At 34.9% G+C, this 27,273-nt stretch overlaps 1 protein-coding gene across 2 annotated transcripts in view; it reads left to right on the top strand.

The window, feature by feature from the left end:
* RALGAPA1 (Ral GTPase activating protein catalytic subunit alpha 1) overlaps positions 1–27,273 on the top strand; it is a 131,318-nt gene that overhangs the window by 17,381 nt on the left and 86,664 nt on the right. For both annotated transcript variants that reach the window (XM_053944606.1, XM_053944607.1), the window contains exons 8-16: positions 583–721; positions 6,749–6,957; positions 7,319–7,558; positions 9,723–9,911; positions 10,388–10,528; positions 12,729–12,877; positions 14,090–14,219; positions 14,906–15,143; positions 17,407–17,568. In XM_053944606.1, the coding sequence (XP_053800581.1) occupies positions 583–721; positions 6,749–6,957; positions 7,319–7,558; positions 9,723–9,911; positions 10,388–10,528; positions 12,729–12,877; positions 14,090–14,219; positions 14,906–15,143; positions 17,407–17,568 (1,597 nt within the window). The remainder of the gene's footprint in view (positions 1–582; positions 722–6,748; positions 6,958–7,318; positions 7,559–9,722; positions 9,912–10,387; positions 10,529–12,728; positions 12,878–14,089; positions 14,220–14,905; positions 15,144–17,406; positions 17,569–27,273) is intronic.

Here is a 27,273-nt window from a genome sequence, read left to right on the forward strand (position 1 = left end):
CTTACCATGTAGGAAAACATTTCATAAAGGGGAATGCTTAGCACTCATGATCCATGAAAGTACATCTGCATAACTCAACTTCAAAGTTGTATCTTCTGCTGCTTGTGGTTGAAAAATTTGTTTGTTTCATGTTGCCAGTTATACAAATGAATCCAAGTACCTATTATAATGACTATATGACTTGTTAGTCAAAATGTCTTAAAAGAATTTGTCAAAGAAATATTTTGAATGGCATGGGTATTTACTCTTTTTTTATTAAACATTTTGAAATATAAAAACAGTTTCATTAAAAACAGTCAGTTTGGGCATACTCTGACTTGGCAAGATGACTGCAAAATCAAGTATATTTCCGTTGGTTTCAGTATTTTCTGTGTTCAAATTTATTTTGAAACAATATTTTGTAAGAGAATGGTCTTGGTTTCATTGACATTTCCCAGCTAGTTTCTGTTTCGTCTTTTAAAAACTATTTATTAAAATATATATGATTTTCTTTCAAAGGAATAACTTAAAAAGAGGACATTTCATCAGTTACCTGTTTATTCTACTTGTAGATATTTACTTTGTCCAAATTCTTGTTTTAAGGTTAAGAGTTTAGAATGGAAGAACAAGGAAAACCAGGAAAAGGGATTTTCATTTTTATTCTCAAATTTTAAGAAATACTACTTACCTTCTATTTTCCCAAACATCTGTAAGGAGACCAGCTTGTATAACCCTATACTTGGTAAGTGTTAAAACAGCTGATAAAATCATTACATTTTATCTAGTAGCAATGTTATGATCGGATTAGTGAGAGCTGCCTCTGCCCAAATTAAGGTGACAGCAAGACCAAATGCTGGTTCAACAGTGCTGACTTTTTTTTGTAACATTGACTACATGGGGAAAGAAAAGACAGAGGGAGAGGGAGAGATGGAAAAGGAGAGAGAAAGAGTGGAAGCAGAAGCTGGTCACCACCCGTAGATCCAGCAGTGTCTTGTTGGGCCTTCTTCACCCCTGGGCTTGGTGCGGGTCTGGTTTGTTCATCTGTTAATAAGTTCTGTGCTGAAAGGGGTGCTGTGTCCACAAGGTCTGCTGTTGATAATCAAATCTTTTCAATATTTATACATTTTAGAAGCAAAGGAATTATTGCTTATTGGCTACAAGTAATATAGTTCTCTTATTAATTAGTATTCCATCTTCGATTGGTTAAATGCATCATATGTTAATTAGTCTGCTTGTTCAGTCTTTCTCTTCTTTTGGGATGCTGGGTTTCTTTGGTTGGTGATTCAGTGGTCGCAGATCTCCCCCTGTGGAATTACCTTTTACCCAGCTGGAACTGATTTCATCAGAATTGCTGAGATGGTTTTATTAATTTCTTCCTTATCTTGTGCCAAATGTTCTTATGGCCCCTAAACTCTGCATTCTTTGTATCCACTATTAGTAATACATCGGTCTTCCAAATGTTGTTAACCTCCCCCTAGGTCCTAACACCTGGACAGCAGTACTGCCTTTAGACAGTCCAGGTTCCAGCTGTCCACAGAGATGTCTTTGGGGGAGCTTTGGTGGCCATTGGTGGCCACAGATGCCTCCTGTCCCATAACTTGGGATGTTACTTCTTTGACCGGTGATATGCATATAAACAGGTGCTTCTTGTCATGCAGTCTGTCACAGAGGGAGTGTGATAACCAGAGTGTGCTAACCAGATCTTGCCTCTGTCAGGCCTGGAATTAGCACCTTCCTGTCACAAATTCCTCCCTTCTGTGGTCTTAGCAATGTTTGAGACAGGTAATTGTGCTTTCTGACTCCTAACAAGACAATATAGCAAATAACTTTTTAGCTTGAGTCATTTTGCTCATGAAGGGCATTCTTCAAAAGTATTTGTCATGAAAGAACATGTTAAGATTCCTGTTTATGATTTTCACTTCTTTGTTTGTGAAAGCCTCTGACCCTTTCATTAGAGTCAGTCTTGCTCTGTTAACCTGAATGAGGTAAATTAAATGTTCTTGTAAAACCTTTCTCTAATGCAACCACTGCTGATCTCAGTTGTGCTCTGAAGAGAAACTACTGCTGCCAAAATAAAACGTGTTAGTGTGCTGTTCTTTGGGTGTGTTGGTTTTGTCTGTACAGAATCACAGTGTTTGGATGATACAGTGCTTGTTCACATTTCTGACAGGGCGAAGTTAGGCTTTTGTGCCAACTGCGTTTTATCAAGAGCTTGCAGTAGGAAAAAGGAAGCTAGAGTTTTGCACAGTCTTCAAAGCTGATGGCGCTGGAATGTATCTTTCCATATAGAGAGTGGAATGTTAGGTGTTTTCTAGCCAAACCTGAGTTTTAGTCAGAGTTTTTAGCCATTTTAAACCAGAATGTTGTTTGCAAATCTTGATTTTGTTCTCTCAGGTTTGCATGCACCCATACACATGTTGGTTGTAGGCCAACAGAGTCCAAGACTCCTCTTTGCAAAGCAATACCTTGTACACAGGCTTTAAGTTACCATTTCCTCACTTGAGTCACCATTCGTCTTACCTGTTGATGCAGCATCTTAGAAGGACTCTGCAGAGTAGTGATCTCCTGACACAATTCCATATTCTAAAATTATACTGTCAGGGAAGTTTGTTGAAAAGGTCTTACCTTCTTCTATTCCATGTACATTTATTTAGATTTGAGAGATGGTTGTGTCAAAGCCATGTTCTCTTGGGAAAGACAAACACTGAACTTTCTCATCTACAGGAGAAGAACCAGTATAAATACAGCCATAAGTAACAGTAGAATAAGAGTTACTGTGCAGATGCTGAAGAGATTGAGTGATAAAATAGCTACAAGAGAGACAGTAAGCAGTGCTGAGAAAGCAAACCTACTGTTGCTTGATGCTCCAGAACAAGAAATATGGAAATGCTATTTTTCTCTTTCTGTGAAGATCTTGATTGAGTCTTCCATAGACGTGTTACTGTAGTCCTCTGTTTTTCTGTGAATGGTAAACAAGAAACTTCCAAGGCCTTAGTAAAGAAGAGGACAATGGGAAACAAGAAGAAATGTGCACAGATCTCAAGAATTACTGTGAGTGCCTTAGACTGTGCACAGTGAGCAACTATAATGAGGATTTTTGGAACAATACAGTGATGAAAACAACATAAGCATTGGTAAGTTGAGTAATTTTTTCTCCAGATGTTCTTCTCTGGCATGCATCTTCCCAACCTATTTGAAAATAATCCTGTGCTTGTTCTTAATTTACAGCCTTGAGGGAGAAGGCAGGGCAAACTTGGGCACTGAGCTTGCTACTAAGAACAGTTCTCATGCTACTGGTGTAATGTTTAATTTAAGAGAAGTCATGAGGTACAAATCAGAACAGTAGTTTTAGTAAGCCAGCATTGATACAGGGCTTTACTGGAGACAGTATACTGGACTGAGATTTCTTTGCTTCTTTCCTGATAAGTATGTTGCCTACAGCAACAAGCACCAAGCAGTCCAGTTACGAGAAGGCTAAGTATTGTGGCTCCTTCAAATTCTGGCTTTGGTATTACAGACTTAGAAGAGGAATACAGCATTAGAAAAGCCCATGAGATTGTTTTCTGAGGGGGGTTGTTTTTATTTTTGTTTGGTTAGAGGTGGTTTGTTTGGGTATTTTTTTTTTTTTTTGCCTTAGTGTTTATTTTGTTTGTAAAGTCTTTGTTAAATATCTGTTGAGATTGAGTTAGAAGTTGTTTAGTAAGAGCTACAGATATGGCAGTAATATTTCAGGAGCATTGCTTCTTTCATCATGGTAATGTGCCTTTCTGTGCCATTTCCAAGCCATTTAGATAGGCTCCTTCATTTACAGGGAAACACTAATGTGGGCTTTTTTACAGCTGTCTTTAGCTCTTCATTCCTTATGAACCCTTTATTGTGTTAAAAATTAAGCATGGTCAAAGCTTACAGGTGTGCAAGTGTGTTTTTGCTAGCCTGTTCACTTTCTACCCTCTGTATGTCTTCCACCACCTTCAGCTTCCTTTTCTTTTTGTGATCAGCTCACATCAAGTTCCCAGAGGGGGAAGGGCAGGGGGTAGGGAAAGCCCAAAACACAATGGAAAGAAAAAACAGAAAGTTGGGGGAAGGGAATATTTACTCTTGTGCTGTGTGAGTCCATCTAACAAGCTCTGTTTTGCTTTGGTTTTATGTCTGTGTTCTCATCTGAAGCCTTGAAATCTTCTTCCAAGATGGACAGAATTTGAAAATACACGAAGCAGCTGGAAGGAGGATACATTTGAGAAGCAGCTGGAAGAAGGATACATTTGAGAAGCAGCTGCAGCACATAATGCAGTTGAAACAAGTTATAAAAAGAGGATGTTCTGAGAGGTTATCATGAAACAAGGAGGAGACAGTGTGCTGCAAAAACATGTTTACTGCATGTTTAGTGCTTCTGAAAATACTGCCAGTATTGCAGCCTTTGTGCTCTGCTGAATGCTAGTAGATACCAGAGAGAACTGACTTCTCCATCTTTAAATGCTATGCTACCAGGCATTTGCTTCATTTTTCGCAGATTGTACTGTTAAACATGCTTGTTTAAGATACCTTAGTTTTTAATTTTCTTACTAACCTGCTGCTTTCCACAGAATGAAAACAATGTACTGGGGTTTTATTATTTGCAGTAAATAAACCATTTGTAAACTTGTCAAAGAGTATTCTGTGCATTTGTTATGTACATAGGTAGATGGTATGCAAGAATCATGGTTTTTTCCCTCCAAAAATAATGCTTCCATTGAAAAGTGTGGATGTAGTTTTGAAGTTTGTACAGGAAAATATTCCTCAGTTTAGCAGCATCATGATGGCTCTATCACTACTTTTGTTTGTGGCTTTTAAAAAGACACTGAGATACACCAGCATGGATATCCTCAGTGTGGGTGCTGGATCTTGTGTATTTGTAATGATAACTAGGAAATCTTTACAGCAGTCTGGAGATACATTGGTTGCACTTTAGATGCCTTAAAAAGGCTATCATAATATAATTGCTAAGACAGTAGTTGATTATTTCTTCACTGCTGTCCAGATTTGTCCCTCTTGGATTCTAACATCATAAACTGGCGAAGTTACACAGGATCCTTTAAAACAGCTCTTGACTTTGCTTTAGGAAGATACAGTCAGGGAATACCTTCATATTGTTCAGTGTGACTTTTTAAAATCTTCTTTGACTTTCACCATTAGTATCCTTTAACTGCTTTCTGGTTGGCCTGTAAAACCATGGAAAACTTCTCTCTTGCTCATGTACTGCAGGCGACAGAAGAGTTAAGGCAGTGCTGACATAACTGTCTCTGTTCAATTTGTCACTCTCTGTATATGGATAAGACCATGATTTTTCCATGCTTCTGTCTTTTTGTTAGTTGTTTTTTTGTTTTGGGTTTTTGTGTTTGTTTTGGTTTGAGTTTCCTGGCCTTTTTTTTGCTGTCACTAGATGGAAATCATGATACTGAAACACTAGCATCAGGGTGTCCTGACAGCGCATATCATAATCAGTCCTCACACAAATATTTGTCTTCTTGTTTTGGAGTATATCTCGTAATTGCCCTTATAGGACTAAGACTACGGTGGGTTGGCATACCACTTTCAGAAAAATGTCATTTGCACATGAAAGTATTGTTGCTGCTTCAGGTTGATGATGGTAATGCAGAAATATTCTGCACCATGTCTTGGGCTGTAAAACCCAGAAATGACATTTTGCAATGTTAAATCACAGAAAAATGCACAATTAAAAAATTTTTTCCATGTGTCCCCCATCTTTGTAATGCTTTTACCATATATGTTCATTCCATCCACATTGAGTTAAATACTGTCATGGTTTTTTGTGAAGCAGATTCAGGAGTACCAATGACTCTAGCGCAATAGAGAACCAGAAAAGCTAAACAGTTCTGAACCATCATGGGATGGCGAAAATGGAGTTCTCAGTTCTAGTCCCCAAACAATCACAGTTCTTGCCAGCTGATGTGCCCCTGAGCATCTTTCATTACACTCCCTACAAGCCAGTATAGAAGCTATTGCCTCAGAGTCATCTTGCAGCTAAGTCATAGTAAAATGTACATGCCTGTGGTCTGGCAGCAAAGTCCAGCAAAATTAGCCACAGCGAATGGGGCCCTAGGTGAAGCTGCAAAGCTCATGTGGCTTTGGAGCAGGGTTTCTCCGTTCTGTTGATCTTTTACCTTTTGCAGGGGCAGAAGAGGCTGTTTTTATTGCATTTGCATTTTGGAATTATATATCTCCCATTGTAGCCATGATTAGATTTCTCAGTGTATTAGTTTTATATGAAAATAGTCTTCTTGTATAGGTCAGAGTCTAGTTGACAGTTATTTTGCTACTTGGAACTTTGTAGTTTTCAATGAAAATTTGAAGTAGTGAGTTTGCTGAAGTTTATCTTTAAATATTGAATATAAGGTAGTTTGAAAGAACCTGAAGATAATGAAATGTGTTTACGTATATAGAAAAAAAATGTAAGCAAAACCGTAAGGCTATAGAAATCACTTTCAGATAAAAAATTAAAGGTTCCACATAGCAGAAATAAGTTTCTGTCTTTTGGACCAACAGTGTTGTCTCCCTTCAGGAGAAAATTCAAGTGTTTTGATGTCTTACAGTTCTTGACATTTTCTCTGTTGCATTCATTCCAGCGCATCTTGGAATGAGTGGTGCAACAGTGAATGCAACAAAACTACACCTCTGAAAGTTCATGTGTGCTGGTTATGGTTCTAGGATTTATTTCTTATGCAGATCTTTCTCTCTGCACGTATTTTTAAGATGTTGTATTTTCATACAGATATACCACAAATGAGACCAAAGCCACACTACGTAATAGTTAAGAAAGATGCTGAAACCAATGAGGCAATCTATTGCACAAAGGAACCTTTCATTAAGGCTCGTGTTATTGTCATTCGATGGTTGGTGTCTTTCTGGCTTGAGCCAAAACCTCATACAGGACCTCATATTCCTGGGATGGAAGGTGAAAATGTGCCAAAGAATATTCAGGTAAAACCAAATATACAAAAATATATTTGTTTACATGTTTTGGTTTATTTGTTATGTCAGCAGTATGCTTTCCTCCAATAATTATGACTAATGAAAAGTTTTTAAAAAAAAGTAATTTCTAAACAAATTGTATGTTTATTAATTCAGTTTGAAAGGACCTGCAATGCTGCTTTATTTTTTCAAATTTTGTTTTTAATTTGTTTTTAATCAACTGTACATTAGAAGCCTTGAAATGCAGTTAAGTCCTTTTATTTGTTTGTTTGTTTGTTTCTTGTTTAATTCTTTGCACTGTTTAAATTATACTTAAATTGTATTGATTTATTGCTGTACTAAAAATGAATTATCTAAATTTTTTTTTCAGAGAGCAGCTGCTAGCATGGCTTCAAGGGAGGACAGCAAAAATGAAAGTACTGATAAGCAGGATAGAAATACAGAACCAGAACAATCTCATTCTAATACAAGTACTCTAACAGAGAGAGAACCAAGTTCTTCCAGCCTCTGCAGTATTGATGAAGAGCATTTAACTGATATTGAAATTGTCCGGAAAGTCTTCTCTTCTAAAAGAAGCAATGTTAATTTTCTAACTGAGATTTTTCGACAGGTAAAAAACTCTCTTTAGAATGCAAGAATCTTGATTATGTTTTTGTATGGTTTCATTATGACATGGTTTTCTTTCAAGAGCACTTGTTAAACAGAACATTATACCAAGTTACAGGTTTTTTCTGTCATCCTGCCTTCAAAAATCAAGAAGCTAACATTCTGAAGTAACCCTAGTTCATGATTTTTCCCATTTTATATCTTTAATAACCAGTTTAGCAACATTTAACTTGGACTTCACATTTCCCCATAGACAGGAATGTTTAATGTTTTCATACATGAACACTGTACGTATTAGAATTCACAGCCAACCATATTAACATAAGCCTTCTGTGGGAGTCTGCAGCTGTTATAGAGCTGTTTTAGAAGCATCTGAATGCCCTTTCCTTGATAGTGTTCATCAGAAGAGTAGGACAGACAGCTATAAATGTAGCAGCTTCTGTTTCTGACTTCACTGCAACCAGAAATGTTAGCTGAGCATACTCAGAATAGTATTTCTCTACTGGAAACTATTAAAACAAATTTAAACTGAGAACATATGCCAGAATATGGAGTCTTCATTAATAGTAACTTAGAGTTCAGTGTGGGAAATAGAATAAGATAACTTTCTTTATGCCCCATGCTATAGATCATAAGACGAACAGAGTTTTCTGAATAGTATTAAAGAAAGATACACTACATTTCAAGTTAAATGCACAACACTAATTGCTTTAAACAGCAGAAAGCTGAACATTTTAAAACTTACCTGGATGAAGTAAAAATTCTTGAATGAGGCAAATAAATGTCAGAAGCTTATCCACATCCCTTGTATTCAGGAGCTTGGAGGAGCTCATTACTGAAGGACATAGCAGAGTTACCTGAATTCAGCTGACACTCAAGGGTTTTACAGAGTCTGAGAATGTAGAGTATAAATTATCATTGGTCTACTTTTCACTGTCTCCACAGGGAAAAGAAGTAAAGGCAATTTTCTTCATTCTTTTTACAAGTCACTCTGTGAGTTCGTGTAGATTATTTGGATTTCATGTGCAATTACGAAATCTTATTTACATCATTATTTAGCTAGGAGTTTTCAGTGTAAAATAATTTCTAATACACAAGATGTTTGTAATGTTTCTAAAACATGAGGACTAAGTTATTCGTGTCAAGAGGAGGTTTCAGTGGTACTGAGTGGTGGAAAGGTGGTCTGTAGAGAACAATTTTTATGCATTTTAGACTTGAGGGTACAAAAACACATATATGGACTTGCAGGAGAATGTTAGACTTGATGAGCAAGTTTATGATTGGACTTGTCAGTTTAATCCTGTAATACACAGCTGAATTCTTTTTAGTGTGATAATGGTATGAAATCTGTTTCCAGAGTGAACATACTACCTGTGTTAAGTGGGCCCTCCTTAAAGACATGGGCAAGTAGTTTTCAACAGTCACAGCACAGACCCTGTAAAACGGTGTGTAAGTGTAGTTTATCTGTTCTTCTGAGTATATAATTAAGGCATCGTGGCCTTTGGTAAGTGTATTTGTAGCTAAAATCTGGCTAATGTTAAAAGTTTCTGGTCTATGACTAGTTGTTACCAACACAGCCAATACAGAAAACCTTCTGAAGAGGGCACCGATCAGCCATCTCACCAACTCAAATGCATGATTTGTAGAAACAATAATACTGAAATCTTCCCAGGGAGTAATTAGCTTTAAGGATACTGTTTTGTAAAATCTTAATTAGCTAAAAACAAGGTAGAAGACTACCAGTATTGTGTGTCACTTAAATTTTTCTTAGTCATTTAGAGCTGGTTTAACTCCACTTTTCCAAATCCTCTGAATGGAAGAGAAAATTGAATTGTAATAGAAACCTCTGCTCATTAGTTTTACATATTTTGATGTGTGTTTGGGTCTTAATTTCAGCAGCCTAGGTGCTAACTAGATACGCCCACATAGATTCTTATGTCTTTTGAAGTATTTCTTGATAAGCTTTTTTGTTTAAATGTGGGGTTTTTTTCATGTTTTAAGTTTACATATGAAGAAAGTGAGCAAACATTTAGGTTTGGCAATAGTTTGTATGCTGGGATCCAACAGTGGCTGTCTTTTTCCACCTTTATCTCTTAGATCTTATACATTATAGAGCCCAACTTATTTCAAATATTTTAACAGTGTTTTGTTTCTTTTTCTACTTGCAGGCATTTCTGTTGCCAATATGTGAAGCAGCTGCCATGAGGAAGGTGGTGAAGGTGTATCAAGAATGGATTCAACAAGAAGACAAACCTTTATTTATGAAAGAACCTGAAGAAATAATGCAGTGCACAGCTGTAGATTGTGATGAAAATGTTGACCATAATTCATCAGAGAAAGGAAAAGAAAGAGAAGAGGTAAAATATTGTTGGTTAATATTTGTGCATTAGTCTGCCAGTAGACAGAGAAGTGGCCTCCTTGCTAGCTTATTTGTGGTTTTCTTTGGTGTCAGGGCATTTATTGGGGAAAATCAATGGTAAAACACTGTATGGACAAGCTACCAATTTTATCCATTAGCTGTAGTTTTTTAATGTGCTTAGTTCAATTTAAAATTTCATATCATTTTCTGAACTGTTTTCAAGATGTGAATTATACAGTATACCAACTATCAACTGTGTAAAAATTATATACAAATGCAAGGGTGACAAAAATAGTTACTTCATTCAGGTACTTCAAGATAATTGCTACAAGCCTCATGAAATATTGTTGTGTCTCAGGTGCATTTGCCTGCTGTTATTTATTATTTAATACCTAGTATATCCTTTTTCCTTTAGTATAAAGCCAAAATACTTGTCTAAAACTCTGTGGAATTTTAAGAAAAAATATTTTTCAGGAAAAAGGGATGAACTCCAGTCATGGAGTTAGAAATTCAAACTGGACAAGAAATGGCTGTTATGAAGATGCTTTGCATAAAACATCTGAAATTGATACTGAAGAGCAAAATGTACGAGCTGGAGTGCAATCAGTATTGCAGGTATGAAACAGACTTGGTATTTAATTTTATCTAAATTGTCTATCTAAAATTACCTAAAATTCTTGTTATCAGCACATAAAGAGTGGAATATAGTGCAATACTTCTGCCAGGGCATCCCATGCATCTCTAAAGCATCTCTAAAGCATCTCTAAATTTTAAAATTATTTTATAGGCAACAAGTATGATGATAAATGTTAGCCAAATGTCACTGGTTCACTATATCTTTATTGACCTGAAGTAGGATAATGTATAGACCCATGTTGGGTAACACAATAAAAAAAATCTTTTAATTTTGCATCAGAATGTGCATTCTCCTGTGCATTATATTAGAGAAAAAATAATCCTCATGCTACTGCAACATCTTTAAATAATTATAATTAAGCTTTTTATGAGAGTATTTAGAGGCTTTTTGCTTTTACGTTGTTGGTCACAAAAGCCAAAACATCCAATCCTGTAGTTTTTCTAGTTTGATTAATAAAATATACAGGGATATTTTTTCATCTTTTTCTGAATTTACACATGTTTGAAAAGTTTGATGAGGTGCCACAGCTCTCTGGTGATATCATTAAGGAAAGCAAGAGTTGCAGAAGTTCTTTAACAGCATCTAGGCAGTTTGACAGGGTAGAAATCATGTTAATTTCAAATGTTTAGCAAAATGCTTCACTGAAGGTGAGACTGTGGAAAATTGGGAGGGTATAATTTGAAGGTCTTTGAAATGCTCTTATGGTAATAAGGTGTGTGCATTTTATGTATATGTGTGTGCACATACATTCATATAGGTGGGTATATGACTAGCCTCCATAACATTCTTATATCCAGCAGAAAATTGATTCTGAACAAAATAAAATAATGTGCATTTGCCACTTTACTGTGTGCACTTCTACTGTGTGTGACCATGCTAACTAAATAAAACTCATTATTACTACAGCTTGGATAATTTTATAAATAGGGTTTTCTTTTGTGCTGTATGCTGTTAAACGTATAAATAAACTTTGTAATTGAAATCACTTTTAAATTCAAATGCATTAAAATAATTTACGCTTCATAATCTTGGTTTTCAACAACTATTTAGAATATGAAGTGTTACTGAGAAAAGAAATATGAAGTATCTGTATCTGTTTGCAATATACTACTAAGGCTTACACATCTGATAATGTCTTGAAGATTATTAGTGTTGAAGTTTTTTAGACAAAGGTTCATTTGACTACCAATATCTTTTTTTTTTTTAGCCTGAAACAGAGTCAAGACATCATTCTAACCCAGTACCATGTCTCAATTTGAGAGATTTCCTGACCTGGAACTACGTTTGATTTTCCCTGTGAATCAATAATCTAAGACTTCTGTCTTGAGTTTTTTTTCCCATTTAATGCTTGCATAGACTTATTTCTAGGCATTTAGAGTAGGTTAGGTTCATTAGTTGAGGCTAGTGAATGTAAAAGTGCATACTAATAGTTTTTAATTATTAAAAATCCAAAGCTTTCAGTAGAGAAAAGTTATGACTTTAGTACCAATGACTTCCTGTACATGTAAAAAAATAATTGAAAATCTAGGTCTGAGATTCAAGTGCTTTCTAAACTTACATAAAAATATAGTAACACTTAAGTAACTGCTTCTGTAGCCCCTACTGTGTCCTTTCCTACTTTTTTCATAATTTTCATTATGAAAAATGAAGGCCCTAAATTACTGCCCACTGAAGTCAGTCACTTTTGGGAAAGTTTCCTACTTTTGGTAAGCCTTACTGATCCCAGTGAGATGAATGCTTTAGTTTCCCAGAACATAATACAGGCTGTGTCATGCTGAGGCACACACTATGTACCAGGACTATTTCAAGCAGTTTACCATATATTGTACTAGTCAGTTCCTGGCTTAGAGGTGGAACTTTTGTGCAGTGGACTTCTTACTGGGACATTTTTGTCCATCATACTAAACTAATCATATTGAGTAGTTTGTTGAATCATCTGTCTATGAGAACAAAAATATACTAATAGGTTTTGTAGAAAAAAATGGGGAAAAGATCAGTCTCGTTGCTTAATCATTACTTCAAATTGACATATTTAAATGTGCACTTCTGTGTGTATATGCAACCTTTTCTTATAAAGATTTTCTGTTACAGATTTTTTTCTTCCTGGTTCTACCAACTGAATTGCTGAAAACATCAAAGTGTTTCAGGATCATGACATCCTCTGTTTTCTGCTTACAGGTTTTTATAATAAATTCTTCAAATATATTTTTTCTTGAACCTGCAAATGAATTTAAAGCTCTGCTGGATGAACACACTGATATGTGCAAACGCGTTCTCAATATCTACCGCCACATGGTAGTCCAAGTGACTATGGACAAGAAGACATGGTAAAATGCCAATGCTTTTATCTTAGATTATTAGTGCACAACACTGATCTGAAAATTTACTTGGTAGTAAACACTGTAGAGTGGTATTGGTTATATGAACCAGTTCCTCTAAATCACCAAATACACAAACTTCAACACTACAGACAACTTAGCACAGGGGAAGTTAGCTGCTTTCTTAAAGCTTCTAGTAAGCTCCTAGTTAATTTGTGAGAGCTCAGACCTCAGTGTAAAGAGGACTGAGCTGGAATATACAGACTGTTATTAAGGAGCTACTGATGATTTTTTGCAGGGCATTTTGCTCATGTGTCAGAGTGTTAAAATTTTTATTGAAACATATGAAGCTTCACAGCCTTATTTAAAAATAAACACAAAAGCCCCAGACAAGCATGGATAATGATTAGAATCAGATGTGTGTTGTTCTTGACCTGTAATTGTATACAGGAGTCTGTGTACTGTGTAACTGTGTTGTGCCTTTCCAGTTCTTATGGCGCCTAGCAGTTACAAGAGATCCTGCTTTAAAAGAATTTCTATTATTTCCCACTCCTTTAAATAGTAGTCTGTAATCAGGTACTATATTGCCACCGTTCTCCATTACAAGGAAGAAGTAGCAAGGGGATTTCAAATGTCTGAATTATTAAATTTTAAATTTTAACTTGACTTGCATTCAATCTATCCTGAACTCTGGGTAAATAAAGCTAGCACTATGTGTCATGTGAAGCTTGTCTCCTCTTCTGAGGAGCCAATTTATCTGGCCACTGGGAAATTTGGGAGTGATAATAGTAGATTCTACTAGATTGGTATCTTCTTTCCCACTTTCACATCAATGTAAAGAAGTGAATCTAGACCACAATGGCAAAGATTGTGCCACACAAAATAACTGGTGAAGTATGTTAATGATAATGTAAAATTACCAAAACCTGTAATTCATAGAAAAAGAAAAAGCTCAGATTGAAAATAGTTAAAACTTTGGCTCTAATTTCAGGCCATTGAAGGTGACAGCAGTTGAATTACTTGGAAGAAGTACTCACTCTTAAGTGTGAAAAAAGACTGGAATAATTTATTTTGCAATAACCAAGTTGGCTCTTTGTAATCATTATGACATTTTTGGAATGTGTTTGAGCAAATAAGGCTTGATTATTACCTTTAAAAATACCTTGGTATATACAGAGGTATATCAAAATGGTAACTCTTAAGTTTAATACTGTTTTGCAGGGAGCAGATGCTACTTGTGCTGCTCAGGGTAACTGAATCTGTGCTGAAAATACCACCCCAAACTTTCTTGCAGTATCAAGGAAGAAAAAACTCCACTTTAGCTGGAAGACTTGCAGGACCTCTTTTCCAGGCAAGTAAACATAAATTCACTTTAATTAATTGAGCCTAATTTTCATGAATAGATTGGATAATAGCAGCCACTGTTGGCTAGTTTGTCATCTTATATCACTGGTATGTTACCCAGCTAATGTGAATGGTGTGGGTCAAAGAGCTGGTTACATTTGTTACTATCTGTCTTATATTTTACTGACACTGTGACAAAAGTATTTCAGGCGCTGTAAAATTCAAGAATTTTACAGTATCAAAGATAACTGGCAGTGTGTGCAGTTTTATCCTGCTGCCATAGTAAAATAAGCTCAAGTCAGCATGAAATCTGTGACTAACTGGTGGATTTTTTTATTTCTTAGAGAATTCTGTAATTACTTACAGAAAGCTGTAGCAAATCCTTTCAAAGTTGATAGCTGCAAAGTGCTGTTGTGGTGAGTTCTCAGTGACTAGGACCTGTAGAGTCTCCAGTTACTTTAGCAGAACAAAGAAGAATACACAAGATAATGGGTCAAACTAGTTGTTCCTGTATCTAAGTCAGAACTGTGTGTTAACACTTGATAATTCATTAAAAATCTGAATGTATTGGTGAGGAAAAGAATGTCAGGACTACACAGAAATTTCTGTGGCAGTTTGAAGTTTTCTTTGGAACAGTAACATTTGAATTTTGTCAGCTTATGCTCACAATCCAACTTTTCTCTGTTCTTTTAGACTCTTATAGTAGCTTGGATCAAAGCAAATCTAAATGTGTACATTTCTCGAGAACTTTGGGATGACTTGCTGTCTGTAATGTCATCACTGACATACTGGGAAGAGCTGGCCACTGAGTGGTCACTGACAATGGAGACACTTACTAAAGTATTAGCTAGAAACTTGTATAGCCTGGACCTCAGTGACCTGCCACTGGATAAATTAAGTGAGCAGAAGCAGAAAAAACACAAAGGCAAAGGTAAGACAACACTGTATCAACGTTAATTTGAATTTGAACTGCTGCTGGTCACAGGATAATTTTGGTCTCACCATTTTTTGTATACCTAATTAGGCATCTCTATCACCTGAAATAATCCTGTTTCTTTAAGGTAAATCTGCTTTTTAGAACTGCCACAACACAATCATGTTATTTCTGTAAATAGGCGCATATGGAATGTAGTTCTTAAAAGTGTGTTGAATTTAATCTAAAATGTTACACTGTAGTGGGTTATGCCTTTCTCCTTTTATCAAAGCAATTAAATAGTTGAGTCCCAGTCATAACTTCTTGAAAATAACAAACACTACTCAGCTGGTGAAAACTAAGGCATTGCAAGCACAATTGGAATATTGGTCCTGAAATGTTAAAGGATGAAATGTAAGATGAGCATAGTTTTGTTTTTTCTAATTGATCACTAGCCCATTGTGAATATAGGTTTGGTTACGATGAGACCTTGTGGACTACTTAAGAGAGAGTATAGTTTAATAATCCATGAGTGCTACCTGGTTTTAAACTGATTCCTAAAAAAATGCATAAAATACTCTGTAAGACATATGGGGAGAGGAGGTAGCTGCTTATAATGGCACAGTTCTGGAATTGGTAAGGCACTGGAAGTTTGTCCTCCTGGATAGAAAGTTGCAAAACCTGGATTCTTTTCTCAGTTTGGAGACAGACCTTCTGCGTGTGACAATTGGAAATCACTTCATTTCCACTTTTGTAAAACATGGATAATTATAATATTCTCCTTTTAAAAGTGCATTGTGATCTAATAGTGAGAGGCAGGATTATATTTAGGGTGTGTAAGTAACAAAGATGTAAAAACATGTTCTTTTTAAGCTACTTTTTATCTCTTCAGTCAAACCTGAGGGAAGGTGCTTCCTGGTGCTATCTTAGGGTTTGCAAGTGAGAAGCAACCTATGTGGGTTCCCTCTCTTAAAGAGGAGGTTGCTATAGGCTTTTTTTTGCTAAAAACATTTCACATGCTTCTGTGCCTTGTCTTAAGCAGAGTCATTATTCACCATTTTGTTTTGGTTTCTGCTGTGTGATAACTGTACAGAAATACATCTCTCTGTAGTTGCCCTTGAGAGGTCATTCCAGTCCATGCATTTTTTGTTTTCCTATACTACACAGCTTTCTTCTTTTTCTTACTAAAAAACACAGGTTAAGCAAAACAAAACAAAGAAAAACAAACAACAAGAAAACAAAAAAAAATCAAAACCAACAACAACAACAATCAAAAAAAACCAACAAAAAAAAGCCCCAAACAAAACAAAACCAAAAAACCGCCTAATAAAAAAAAGGCCCAAAAAAAAGAGCATGTAAGAGCTGGTATAGGATAAGAATGTGTACAGTTATCTAAATATATGCTTAAAAAGCATTTTGAATCATCTGAGCAACATGAGGAGAATTTATGTTAACCTTCAGTGACAGAGTCTCAGAGAAAGCCTCCATTGCTAAATATGGTTGCAGAGTCAAGTCCAGCTTTAGAATTAATAGATATCATACAAATTATGCCAAATTTCTGTGCCCCTGTTTGATTGCTAATAATAATGAACATGTTGGACTAGAGCTGACTTTTTCCAAAGAGATGGCTCTTTAGTGATTGTAATTGTGTCAGTTTGGATTATTAATGAGCTCAATCTGGATAAGGAAATACGTTGCAAATATTCCTTACTTCACTTGGTTTTTTTTTTACATCTTGCTGTTTTTGATAGCTCCTCATATGAGCTTTATTTACTTCAATATAAATTTCAAATCTGAATTCATTCCATCTTAATATTACTATAGGATTTTCTGTCAATTTCCAAAGTTCTCTGAGCCCATCATCCAATTTTTTTTTTTGCTTTTGCATTTTGTGTAAAACTAAGTTATCCCTGTTTCATATTCCTCAATGTTGCAAAATTATTTGGAAACCTGCCACTCTAGTATTAATGTTTTGAAATGTATGACTTTGTGTATCTTATCTGGTAGGAGCAGCAAAGGAAAAGCTTCATGTAGTATCCGACTACAACCTGTGTAAACCCATTTTTTCAGAAAAGAAAATTACAGTACTTTAATAGTACCAACATTTCTGAAAAAGTTTGAGTATCCCTCAGATTTAGTGCTGGCTGAGCTTTGGAATTCATGCTTGCTTTGGTAACTTAATTTATTCCATCCAGCTTTAAAATTTTTTGAAAGAACACATCTACAGTCATCTGGTGATAGCAGAATAGAAGTGAATAGATTTGCAATTTTACTTTTGCAGGAGTTGGGCATGAATTCCCAAAGTCTTCTGTTGATAAGTCCTTTTCTAGAGGCTGGAGCCGTGACCAGCCTGGACAGGCACCCATGAGACAGCGCAGTGCCACAACCACCGGCTCTCCAGGAACAGAAAAGGCGAGGAGCATTGTACGGCAGAAAACAGTGGGTAAGTATCTGTAAGAGATGATAAAAGTGACATTTGAGAAAGGGTAAGGAATTAATAACTGACTTCTCTAGCAATGTGGATAGCTTCTTTCCACAAAGATGTACTATCTATAATGATTTACACATTAGTTAAAGCATAAATTATGCAGCCTTATGTGCTTTGAGGGTAGCTAAATAGATTGTGTTTACTAGAATTACAGTGAGTGCAAATGAAAGTAATGCAGTTGCTATATTAATTCTTAATGAATTTGATCACATGCTTAAGCTGGATTGGAAAATAATACTATGTATATGAAGGAGAAAAAAGCTGGAGTGGTTTGAGCTATGGTGCTGATAGGTGGGTAAGAGAAGATTTCTTAAGTGTGCGTTTTCATACACTGCACAAGATGGGTTGAGTATTTTCAAATACTACAAAGGAAAGTGGGGAAAAATATTTGTAAGTCTACATAGTTTATAAAATGTGCTGTCTTTTACTATACCCAGAATATTACGATAATGAAAGATTGACAGATGTATGCAATTCTCCATTTTTTGTCACCTATTTCTGAATTTTATTACTTGCAGATACACTTTGCTGTGTTATAAATGACTTATATTGAACAGTGCTTTAGGCGAACTCCTCACAAGGCTCATTTGTGTTCATATGATTTTCTTAGACTATGTTAACAGGAACTGGACTACAAATTTCTTTACTCTGTTGTCTCATCTTGATGATCTCAGTACTATCGCTTACATGAAGGAAAGTTAAGCTGGTTCTAATTTTGTATTTAAAGAAGAACCTTTTAAGGATTATCTCTTACTTTTTTGCTGTCTTTGTAGTAGTAATGGCTTTGGTCATTCTGTTTTGTTGCATCACTGATACTTCTTGGAAGTAGGTACATTCTGACACAGTTTTAAAAATTTGGGATGCATATCAGCAGTTGAATATATAACTGTGCTAGCTTTTCAAAAATTAACATTTTCTTTCTTTTTCCAAAAATATTTGAAGTTAATTTTTTTAAGTCATGGAGGTTATTTAGAAAAAGTTTCTATTTGACTAGTCCTCAAAATTCTCCATTTTAAATGTTTTTCTCTCCTAAGGCTCTTATGTGGGAGAATTAATTGTGCTGTAAGGCATACAGAAATGAGAGAAAATGAAATCCTTACTCCAAAATTTCCTGTCATTTTTTGCACATTCAAATGCTACACAGCTTTTCCTGTATTTCATGCTGACAGTACCTAGTTTTCCTCACGGATCACAGATACTTAAAATGTAATTTTGCTGTGATTAAGTGTAATGGTGATTTTGTTTTAAATCTTGATTGTCTTAACAAGACAAAACTCATGTTAAAATTTCTCCTTCACAAATTGTTAATATTTCAGATATTCTGTCGGAAGATTATGTTGTTTGGTCAATTTATTAATGCTTTTGTTTTGCTGCAATTTGAAAGATGGCTATTTATACGATGTTAGCCTTGAAATGACTGGAATTTATCCTAATCAAGCTATATATTGACCGGGTTAGCAGCAAAGTAATCTGATTTTAGTTTCACTGCACTTTAGCTTCCACGGTTTTGTTCCTTTCCTCCAATTATCTTACATATTTGATATTAATAAGCCAAGTTTGCATTACTGCAACCAGTTAAAATTTCAACTCTATTCATGTTGCAGAATACCAACTGTGGACAAGCATCCCAGCATTGCTAGAATGATTTTAAAAGACTGTAAATCCAAAAAGAGTTGCCAGAACCAGAATCCCAAACTCCTCAGTTTTTTTTAGATGTTAATGAGGAAAATGTTATCAAATGTTACATATATTTTAACTGCCTGAAAATAGTTGTTTGTTACTGCCTCTCTGGTCTGCTTCTTAATCTGTGCCATAAATTCAGGGTCAAATAATAAAAAAATAATCACTATAAATAAAATCTAGAATGCTTTGCTGGTCAGATCTTCTCCTTCAGTTTATCATTAGGTTTACAAGTTAAGTCTGGAATTGAGTCAAACCATAAATATGTTGCATGATATGTGATTTGTATTACATTCTTGTTGATTGTCAATAATATATACTCTTAATATCTGAGTAGGGGGGATGTGCATGTTGAATATTTTATGGTAAGAAAAAGCTGGAGTTTCTTTTTCATCTGTTTTTATGTTGTACACATTTTTGTGTACATCTTTGCACCTCTTTTTTGAGCCATCATCATGCCAGCACACATTTATTGCTGCACCAAATATGTATGTGTGCCTGTTACTCTAATAAAAATCAATGCTTTGATGTTTTGATATGCAATCTGTACATTTTTAGCTTGAACTTATTTAAAATAATTTTTGGAAAGGACCTTTAAGCATAGTATGCATATGGGTTGAAAAATCTGTAAGGTTAGATACAGGAGTTTTGGCTTAGGCATCAGGTTCTAGTCCTATAAAAATATCATGTCAGAAAGAATTTACTTACCTATTGTTCTGCTTTTGTATAGACAATAGTGGAAGGTTATAAGCTATCAAATATCTTCTGATATTGTCTGCCTCCACCTAACTATTTAATTGAATGTAATATGGTGGAAAAAAATCCAGTCAAATTAAAAGGAACACTTTAAGTTAAAATTTGTAATCAACACAGAATCCAATATTAAAAGCTTGATTTATTTCTAGTAATTTAGCCTGGAAAAGATCCTTAATATTTAGTGTATGGTTTTTATTTTTTCTCTTGCCTACATTCATTGTAGGATTCACAGTGATGAATGTAATGCACCTAACTATAACTATATCCTGAATTTTATTACTGTATCTCTTAATCAAACTGATACTAAAGCCTTACACATAATTGCCTTTTAAAAAAAAAATAGTTTCTGTCATACAAAGCTTACTAGAGCATTCAGTCTTAAAAGCTCTGTCTTTTAAATTGTTTTTTCGAACTGAATTTGAGACTCCACTTAAGTTGTACTACCTTTGTCAAATGTATTTTCTGCTCAATGTGACCTACCCAGGTTATCTGCCTGTTGTTATTAGCAGCAATTCTTTAACCTGGTTTCAAAGTGTGATGTGCTCAGCTTTCACTGCACTGCATTCATATACATTTGATTCCCGTGCAGATCAGGAGCACTAAGATCCTAAGTCTATATTCCATGTTGTTTTGAAAATACAGATATAGAGAGAAAAGTTCAGGCTGGTTAAGTATTGTACTGACAATATTTATGCTAGATACTCTGAATTTGCCTTAAAGAATTTTATCAGCAATAGTTTTAAAACAAGTTAGCAAATTTACAACAGTATGAAAGGAAGCTACTTGAAGCAATGGATATTACTTTTTTAAGAACTTCCAGAGTACTTTGAGGTTGAATGCTGTATCAATTCTTGCTGTGTCTTACTCTGACAAAGAAAAGCAAATGTCAAAGATTCTTGAACATTCTGTAGGACTGTTGGCAGGATGTGAGATATGAAAAGGTGAATAAACATCAGTTTGGCAAGATTTATCCAGTATCAATTAAAAGCCAGACTCCATAAAAAAATTTAATGCTTTTCTTTGTTAAAACATTTCACTTCAGTCATTTCATTTTTAATGTGGAACTATAACAAGCTTTATTGCAAATTTCTCCACACAGAACTGATTGTTTTCTCCTTATGATTTTGAATCTCTTTTGGAGAACATGAGTATGGGTATATGTATAATGCAGAGATGCATTTTCAGGATAAAATCGAAGGAAGCTAGAAAAATACAAATGTAATACAAGTTACTTTTTCTGTTGAAAACAATAAAATTCAGAGTGCTTGTGGAGTAACTTTAACTTTGATTTTTCAACCCCTGATGCAGTGGGAAAATGTGTTAATTAGCTTCTTGATTTCAAATGCAAATTCTCTGTAATCATCATAATAAAGGCATTGTTGCAGCTTTACATAAAAGTTGAAAACTCAGAATGTCTTATGTGTCCACTGATTTTTTTCTTTCTTACAGCTCTGCCAATATCTGCCGTGCTGAAATGTTTTAATTTTTGAACTTTCTTCCTTTTTATCTTTGTTTTCTCTGTTGCTGCTTTTTCTGTGACACAAGCCTTTCATTATAGTCACTCTTCTTTTTTCCTTCCCCACTTCTTTCTTTTCCTTTTTAAAGCCATGAGAAGCCGATCCATTGGTGAATGTGCTCTGCCATCGGCCTATATACGCAGTGCTAAAAGTGCTCCTGTTCTGATCCATACTTCCAAACCCTTCTTGCCTGATATTGTTCTCACTCCCCTTTCTGATGAGCTTTCAGGTAGTGCCACCTCTGCTAATTTCTGCACCCCCTTTATCACTTTTTTAAACCTTCTGCTTTCAAATTCTGCTAAACCATTAAATTTTTCAAAGTAAAAATACTTTGGGGATGGTGGGAGAGGGGAAGAGATTAAGAATTAATATTTTGAGTTTTGTAAGATACCATGCTACTTTACAATTCATTCTGGAACTGTTAGAAGTTAGTGCTGTGCCAATGTTTACTATCATAAAAGAGAAAATTTGAGAAATCTTTCCACTTTTCCAATTTATTGGTAAGCAGCAATATGATATCTGTCTACCAGAGAGTACAACTAATCTAAAATTTTTATTTTTGATGAGTGACGGAGGGAAAGGAAAAATTTAATTTTACTTTAATTTGCCATTTACATCTTTCTGTGTAATTTTTTTTAATTCAGTGTCATAGATGTTGTGTGAACAACCATGATGATACACTTTAGCTCCCATGAAAACAGAATATGGTATCATATAATAGCCTTTAGAGTATGCCTGTTTTTCATTGCTATATAAAAACATGAAAAAAATCTGTAGTGTGGAATTCTCAAGTCTGATATTTTGGTGTTATTTTCCAAATGATCAATTTTTTAGGATTATGGTTTTCCTCAAGATTTTGTTTGGTCCAGCAGGGTGGTTGGCTACATGTTGGACAGTAGCTTACTTTGGATACTTTCTTTGAACAAATAGATTCAAAAACTAGCACAGACTTTTAGAATACATGTTTTCAGATAACGTAATTTTTCCAGATATTACATAGGTGTAAATTTGTAATGTGTTAAGGCTGACAATCATCTTATGCCTTTGTATCAATGAGTGGAAAAAAAAAAAATGAAAGCTCAGTGGGAGGACTACATATAGTCAAAATGGCATAAAAATATAAGGACTTAATGACAATAATATTTTTATGAATTTCTTTTTCTTTTCTGTCTCTCCTTCCCATCTTTGTTACCTGAGAAGTACCAAGAACTGTATTTTCATAATCATATTTTGTCATGTGTCACATGTCACAAAATTCTTGTTGTGAAACAGAAACTTGATGCCTTAGTATTCAGCCTGAAAACATTATTGAAAAATCAAGAAAGTTTCAAATAACCCACTCTAGAGAGACCAGAATTTCACAATGAACAATTACAAAGTATTTGAATACAATTCTTGACACCAAAACCAAAATTTAATAAAATAAAAATTATATGTAATAAATAAAAGTATGAGTGCAAAGAGTATCTCTTCTGAGATACAAATTATTATAACTTAGAAGATAGAGATTTTATAGGAATGATACATAATTAACCTATTAGAAAATGTGTCCTACCTGGCCATAGCATTGTTGGAAATAGTCAGTGCTTATTGAAGACCTTAAGAACACCTGCAGAAGGGTTATGAGCTTTCATAGTGAAGTATTATTTCATCACATAATCACTGACACTTAATTACCCGTTCTTAAACAAAGCAAAAGTGCTTTTCTGAAAAGTTCTGGCTTGCATATGACTTCTAATGTGTCCCAGACCTGCTGGCTCCCTTGCTATTATTCTTTATGTTGATACTCATCCAATCCAAAAACTGCATGACCAAAGTAATTGTAAAAGTAAAGTGACATTACAGACCTTCGCACTTCTAACATAGAAAAAGTCCTAAGCCCTTCCTAGTTTTGATGTCTTCTCAAACAAATGAGTGTTGCAGCAGCTTCATGATGTGCCCAAGAATCTTGAACATTGCCAGAAAACTAAAAAGTTCTAGTGAAAAAAAGCAAGCTATTAGAGTGTTGATGGGGAAGTAGCAGAAAAAGGGAAACACTGTCCACTGGATCAGAGTGCACTTTGCTTTTTTAATTTTCTGCATTTTTAATTGTGCTCTCTTTCTTCTTCCCTTTTTATTTAAACATGAAGCTCTATCATTTTCCTTGCCTTTTCTTCTTGCTTTAAGTATATTATTTTCTGAAAGCCTTCTGTTTCCAGACATACAGAATGTAATTTGGGAAGGAATCAAATTGTTTATATCGTAAGTGTGTTCTAGGAAATGAATGATGTCTTGCTAGTTGTGACAGCTGTTTGTCATATTACAGGATTATATGAATATCCCTGTTATCCAGAATTACTTTACAATCCAACACAGCTTGAGGGAGAGGACATTTCAAAGTATTCGAGAATAATAGTCTGCCTAATATTACGTTTTTGGAAATAGTTTTCAACTTCTTTTTAGCTGTGAAACTCATCATTGAAAGGTGGATCCACTGCTGAATCTGGACAGGTAGTCTAGCAGAAAGCATTTATGACCAAACTTTTACCTTATGTACTGTATATTAATTTTCAAATGTAAGGCAGAAAACCTGTTTCTACTTTGTGAGACATAATTTGGAGATGAATCACTAGGTTGATAAAATATATTGCAGAAGTTCAATATTGACATCCAGTCATGTAGCATTATAGAGGATGTGTGGAGACCTGGTGCCCTGGGTTTCCACAAGGATGCTTTTCCTAAGATTGTAATTCCTTCTTGTAGTTTTGGTTATGCTGTATTTCCATGTGCAGAATATTTGCAACTTTTCAAGTAGTGTCTAGAAAGTGGAAGTGATTTATGCTTTAAGGTGTTTAGTTAATAAAGTGATTTGGTATAGTATATCTGTTGCAAATCCGCAATATTGCTAAAAAGAACTTTCCTTTAGCTTGTCAGAATAATAGGAAATCCAGTTTTACACATTTACAAGATAACTAGTGAAATGACCATTCATTCTGTAACCCTTGAGGATTTTCAGATACAAGACCTGAAATAAAGTGTCAATGTGATTGTAGGGAGGATTCCTAGAAGCATTGGGAAAACTAATTAATTGCAGATGAGAGATTTTTCCTTATCTACTGGGACTAAAAGAGTCAAGTATTAATATGAAAGGGAGATGCATATTATGCCTTTACAACCTTACTCCCAAATAATTAAGTAATCATTAAGATGAAATATAAAGAAATCATAATTATAATGTCAGTATGGCTATAAATATTCTTTAATAATTTATTATCAGAAACTCACGGAATGCCTGTGTTCTCTTAAAAACCCAACTATTGAAAGCTCAGAAGCAAAGCATGTTATTTTTTCTCCACTTCCCAAACAGTCTTTGTGTGATGAAATATAAAGTGTAATGCCCCAGTGTAATGCAGGGATCTCCTATTAGCACTCCTACTGTCTTGTCAAAATGTGTCTCTCCATTAGTTTGTATTTTAGCATATCTGTCTCACACTTGATGCTGAAAAACTGCCTTCTCTTTCTGCCTTCTCATACCAAAAGGAGAGGCAAGGTTGATTTAGGACAGTAGTGATTGTGTGAGATTGCTCAGATGTACCAATTACAATCTTTTCCTTACTCTACCATGTGAGGAATCAGGGCAGTGTTTCTCCTAAGGGTGCTCAGGGTCAGTTACAGCCTGCTGGCACACAAACTCCTTGGGAGTTTTGGGTGTCCCAGTCTGACTGCACACCTGGGTGTAAGGGTGATCCCTGATTGTGAAGGAGCAGTTCATTTGGTTTTTTAAATATTGTCTGTGTTTTCAGTGCTGGTATCGCAATAACATTTTTCATTTCCTTAGTTTCTTCCCGTTCTACAAAAAAGAAATCTCTATTGGTGCAAGCACATGTTTGTTTGAAGATGTGTACTTGTATGTGCTTGTCATGAATATGTGAGCACCTAAAATTAATTCTGGATCAACATTGAAATGAATCTAGCTGAATTTATTTCAATGTGTGGAGCTGCTTTGTGTGCATTGTGATTCGCTGTCCAATTATTTTTAACATCCTAGAAGGTCCTGATCACTGTATGCATGCACAGCATGGGATTTATAGGCTGCTGCTTTAGATAACGTTGAGTTTATAATAGATTTTAAATATGCGTACTGAGGGCTCAAGATGAGATCACTGTATCATAGTTGCATGTATTAATCTCATATATGTCATTGTGCATACTTTTGACTGAATCCTGTGGTCCCTTCTTTACAGCTGTAAGAAATAGCTTGAGGCTACGTTAGCATAACCTCTGTTAATCTCTGCCTAAGTCAAGAGGGAGTTTGAAATAACAGTTCCAACTAGAAAGAGACATGATTAATTTCAGAGGGTGTTAATTCATATAGTTAGTAATAAGGTGAACAAGAACAATGATGGGAAATTTGTTTCTTATCAAAGCTGAAGAGAAAAGAAATAATAGTGTTGTATTCAATGATTTTTCAGTTCATGTTTATTTTCTGAGAAAGCTTGGATGTCTGTTCTCTTTTTCCAGTATAGATCTCTCAATTTCCTGTCTAATATCTTCTTTACAGTTCAGTAAACTTTGTACGAGGTGAAACTGTTACTCTCAAATTTTAACTTTGAAAAATTGAGCATGGAAATAGCACTTTTTATCTTCTTGGAACACATGTTTAGTTAAGTATAGACATATCTCCTTCATCTGGTTTATATGCTTTGTTCAGAAGGAGAATATGAGAAGATGCAGTTCCATCTCTAACATTCTCAGAAACGTGTAAGCAGCTCAAAACAAGTTTTAAGGGGACATCAGATTATCAATATTTGATATTACTGAAATATATATATATAGATAAATTAAGTAATAATTTTAAATACTTAGTGATATTTATATCTAATATTTAGTAATAATATAAATATTTTAAAATGTAATTACATACATAGTTACTTTATTTTAGCTGTAATACATCAAAGTTAGGGGAGGGAAAGGGGCTTAAATGTTGTTCTGATATTAAGTAAATTCACCATTGCAGTCCTGAAGTTAAATCAGCTAGATAAAACAAGGTAAGTCTGTTTATTGTGGCAAATTACTCTTGCTGGTGTTCATTTAAGCTATTTACTGTTATTCCTGGATTTGAAAGCATCTCTACAACTTTTTAAGTAGTAGGTAATAAAAGATTAATCTAGGGAATAAAGGATTCTATCAAAAAGAAACCAACAGAAAATTGAGTAAACTGATTTTACCTTGCTGTTTAAGTGCTTATCTCATGAAAGGACTGGAAGGGATAGCAGTTAGTTTACTCATCTGTAAAGGATATTTAGTCCTGCCTACAGTGGTAATTTGATAGTATATAGTAGTATTCCTATGTTATAGGAATAACACAGTAGGAAATCTGAAGAGATGCATGAAGGTTCTTTATTTTTGTGGATCATGTGAAACGAGATGAAGACACTTCTGTACAATTCCCAGGTGATCCATGTTGGAACTGCAGGTTTCATTACAGTTAACTATGATTTTTACTGACACTAACATATTAAGAGTCTCAGCAGAAACAAGGAATCACTAATTTAAATGATAATAACAAATTATGAACTTTTCATAAACAAAAGTGGGTTTACTCTAGTGTTAACTGTTGTGAGGCTGCAGGATGATTTTTGGTATCAGAGTACTTAATTCTGTAATTCTCATAAATGTTACATTTGCTGGAGTAAAACTGGAAGAAGAGGGGGAGGTAAGCCTTCAT

The sequence above is a fragment of the Vidua chalybeata genome, chromosome 6, assembly GCF_026979565.1.
Source record: "Vidua chalybeata isolate OUT-0048 chromosome 6, bVidCha1 merged haplotype, whole genome shotgun sequence".
Classification (NCBI taxonomy): Eukaryota; Metazoa; Chordata; class Aves; order Passeriformes; family Viduidae; genus Vidua; species Vidua chalybeata.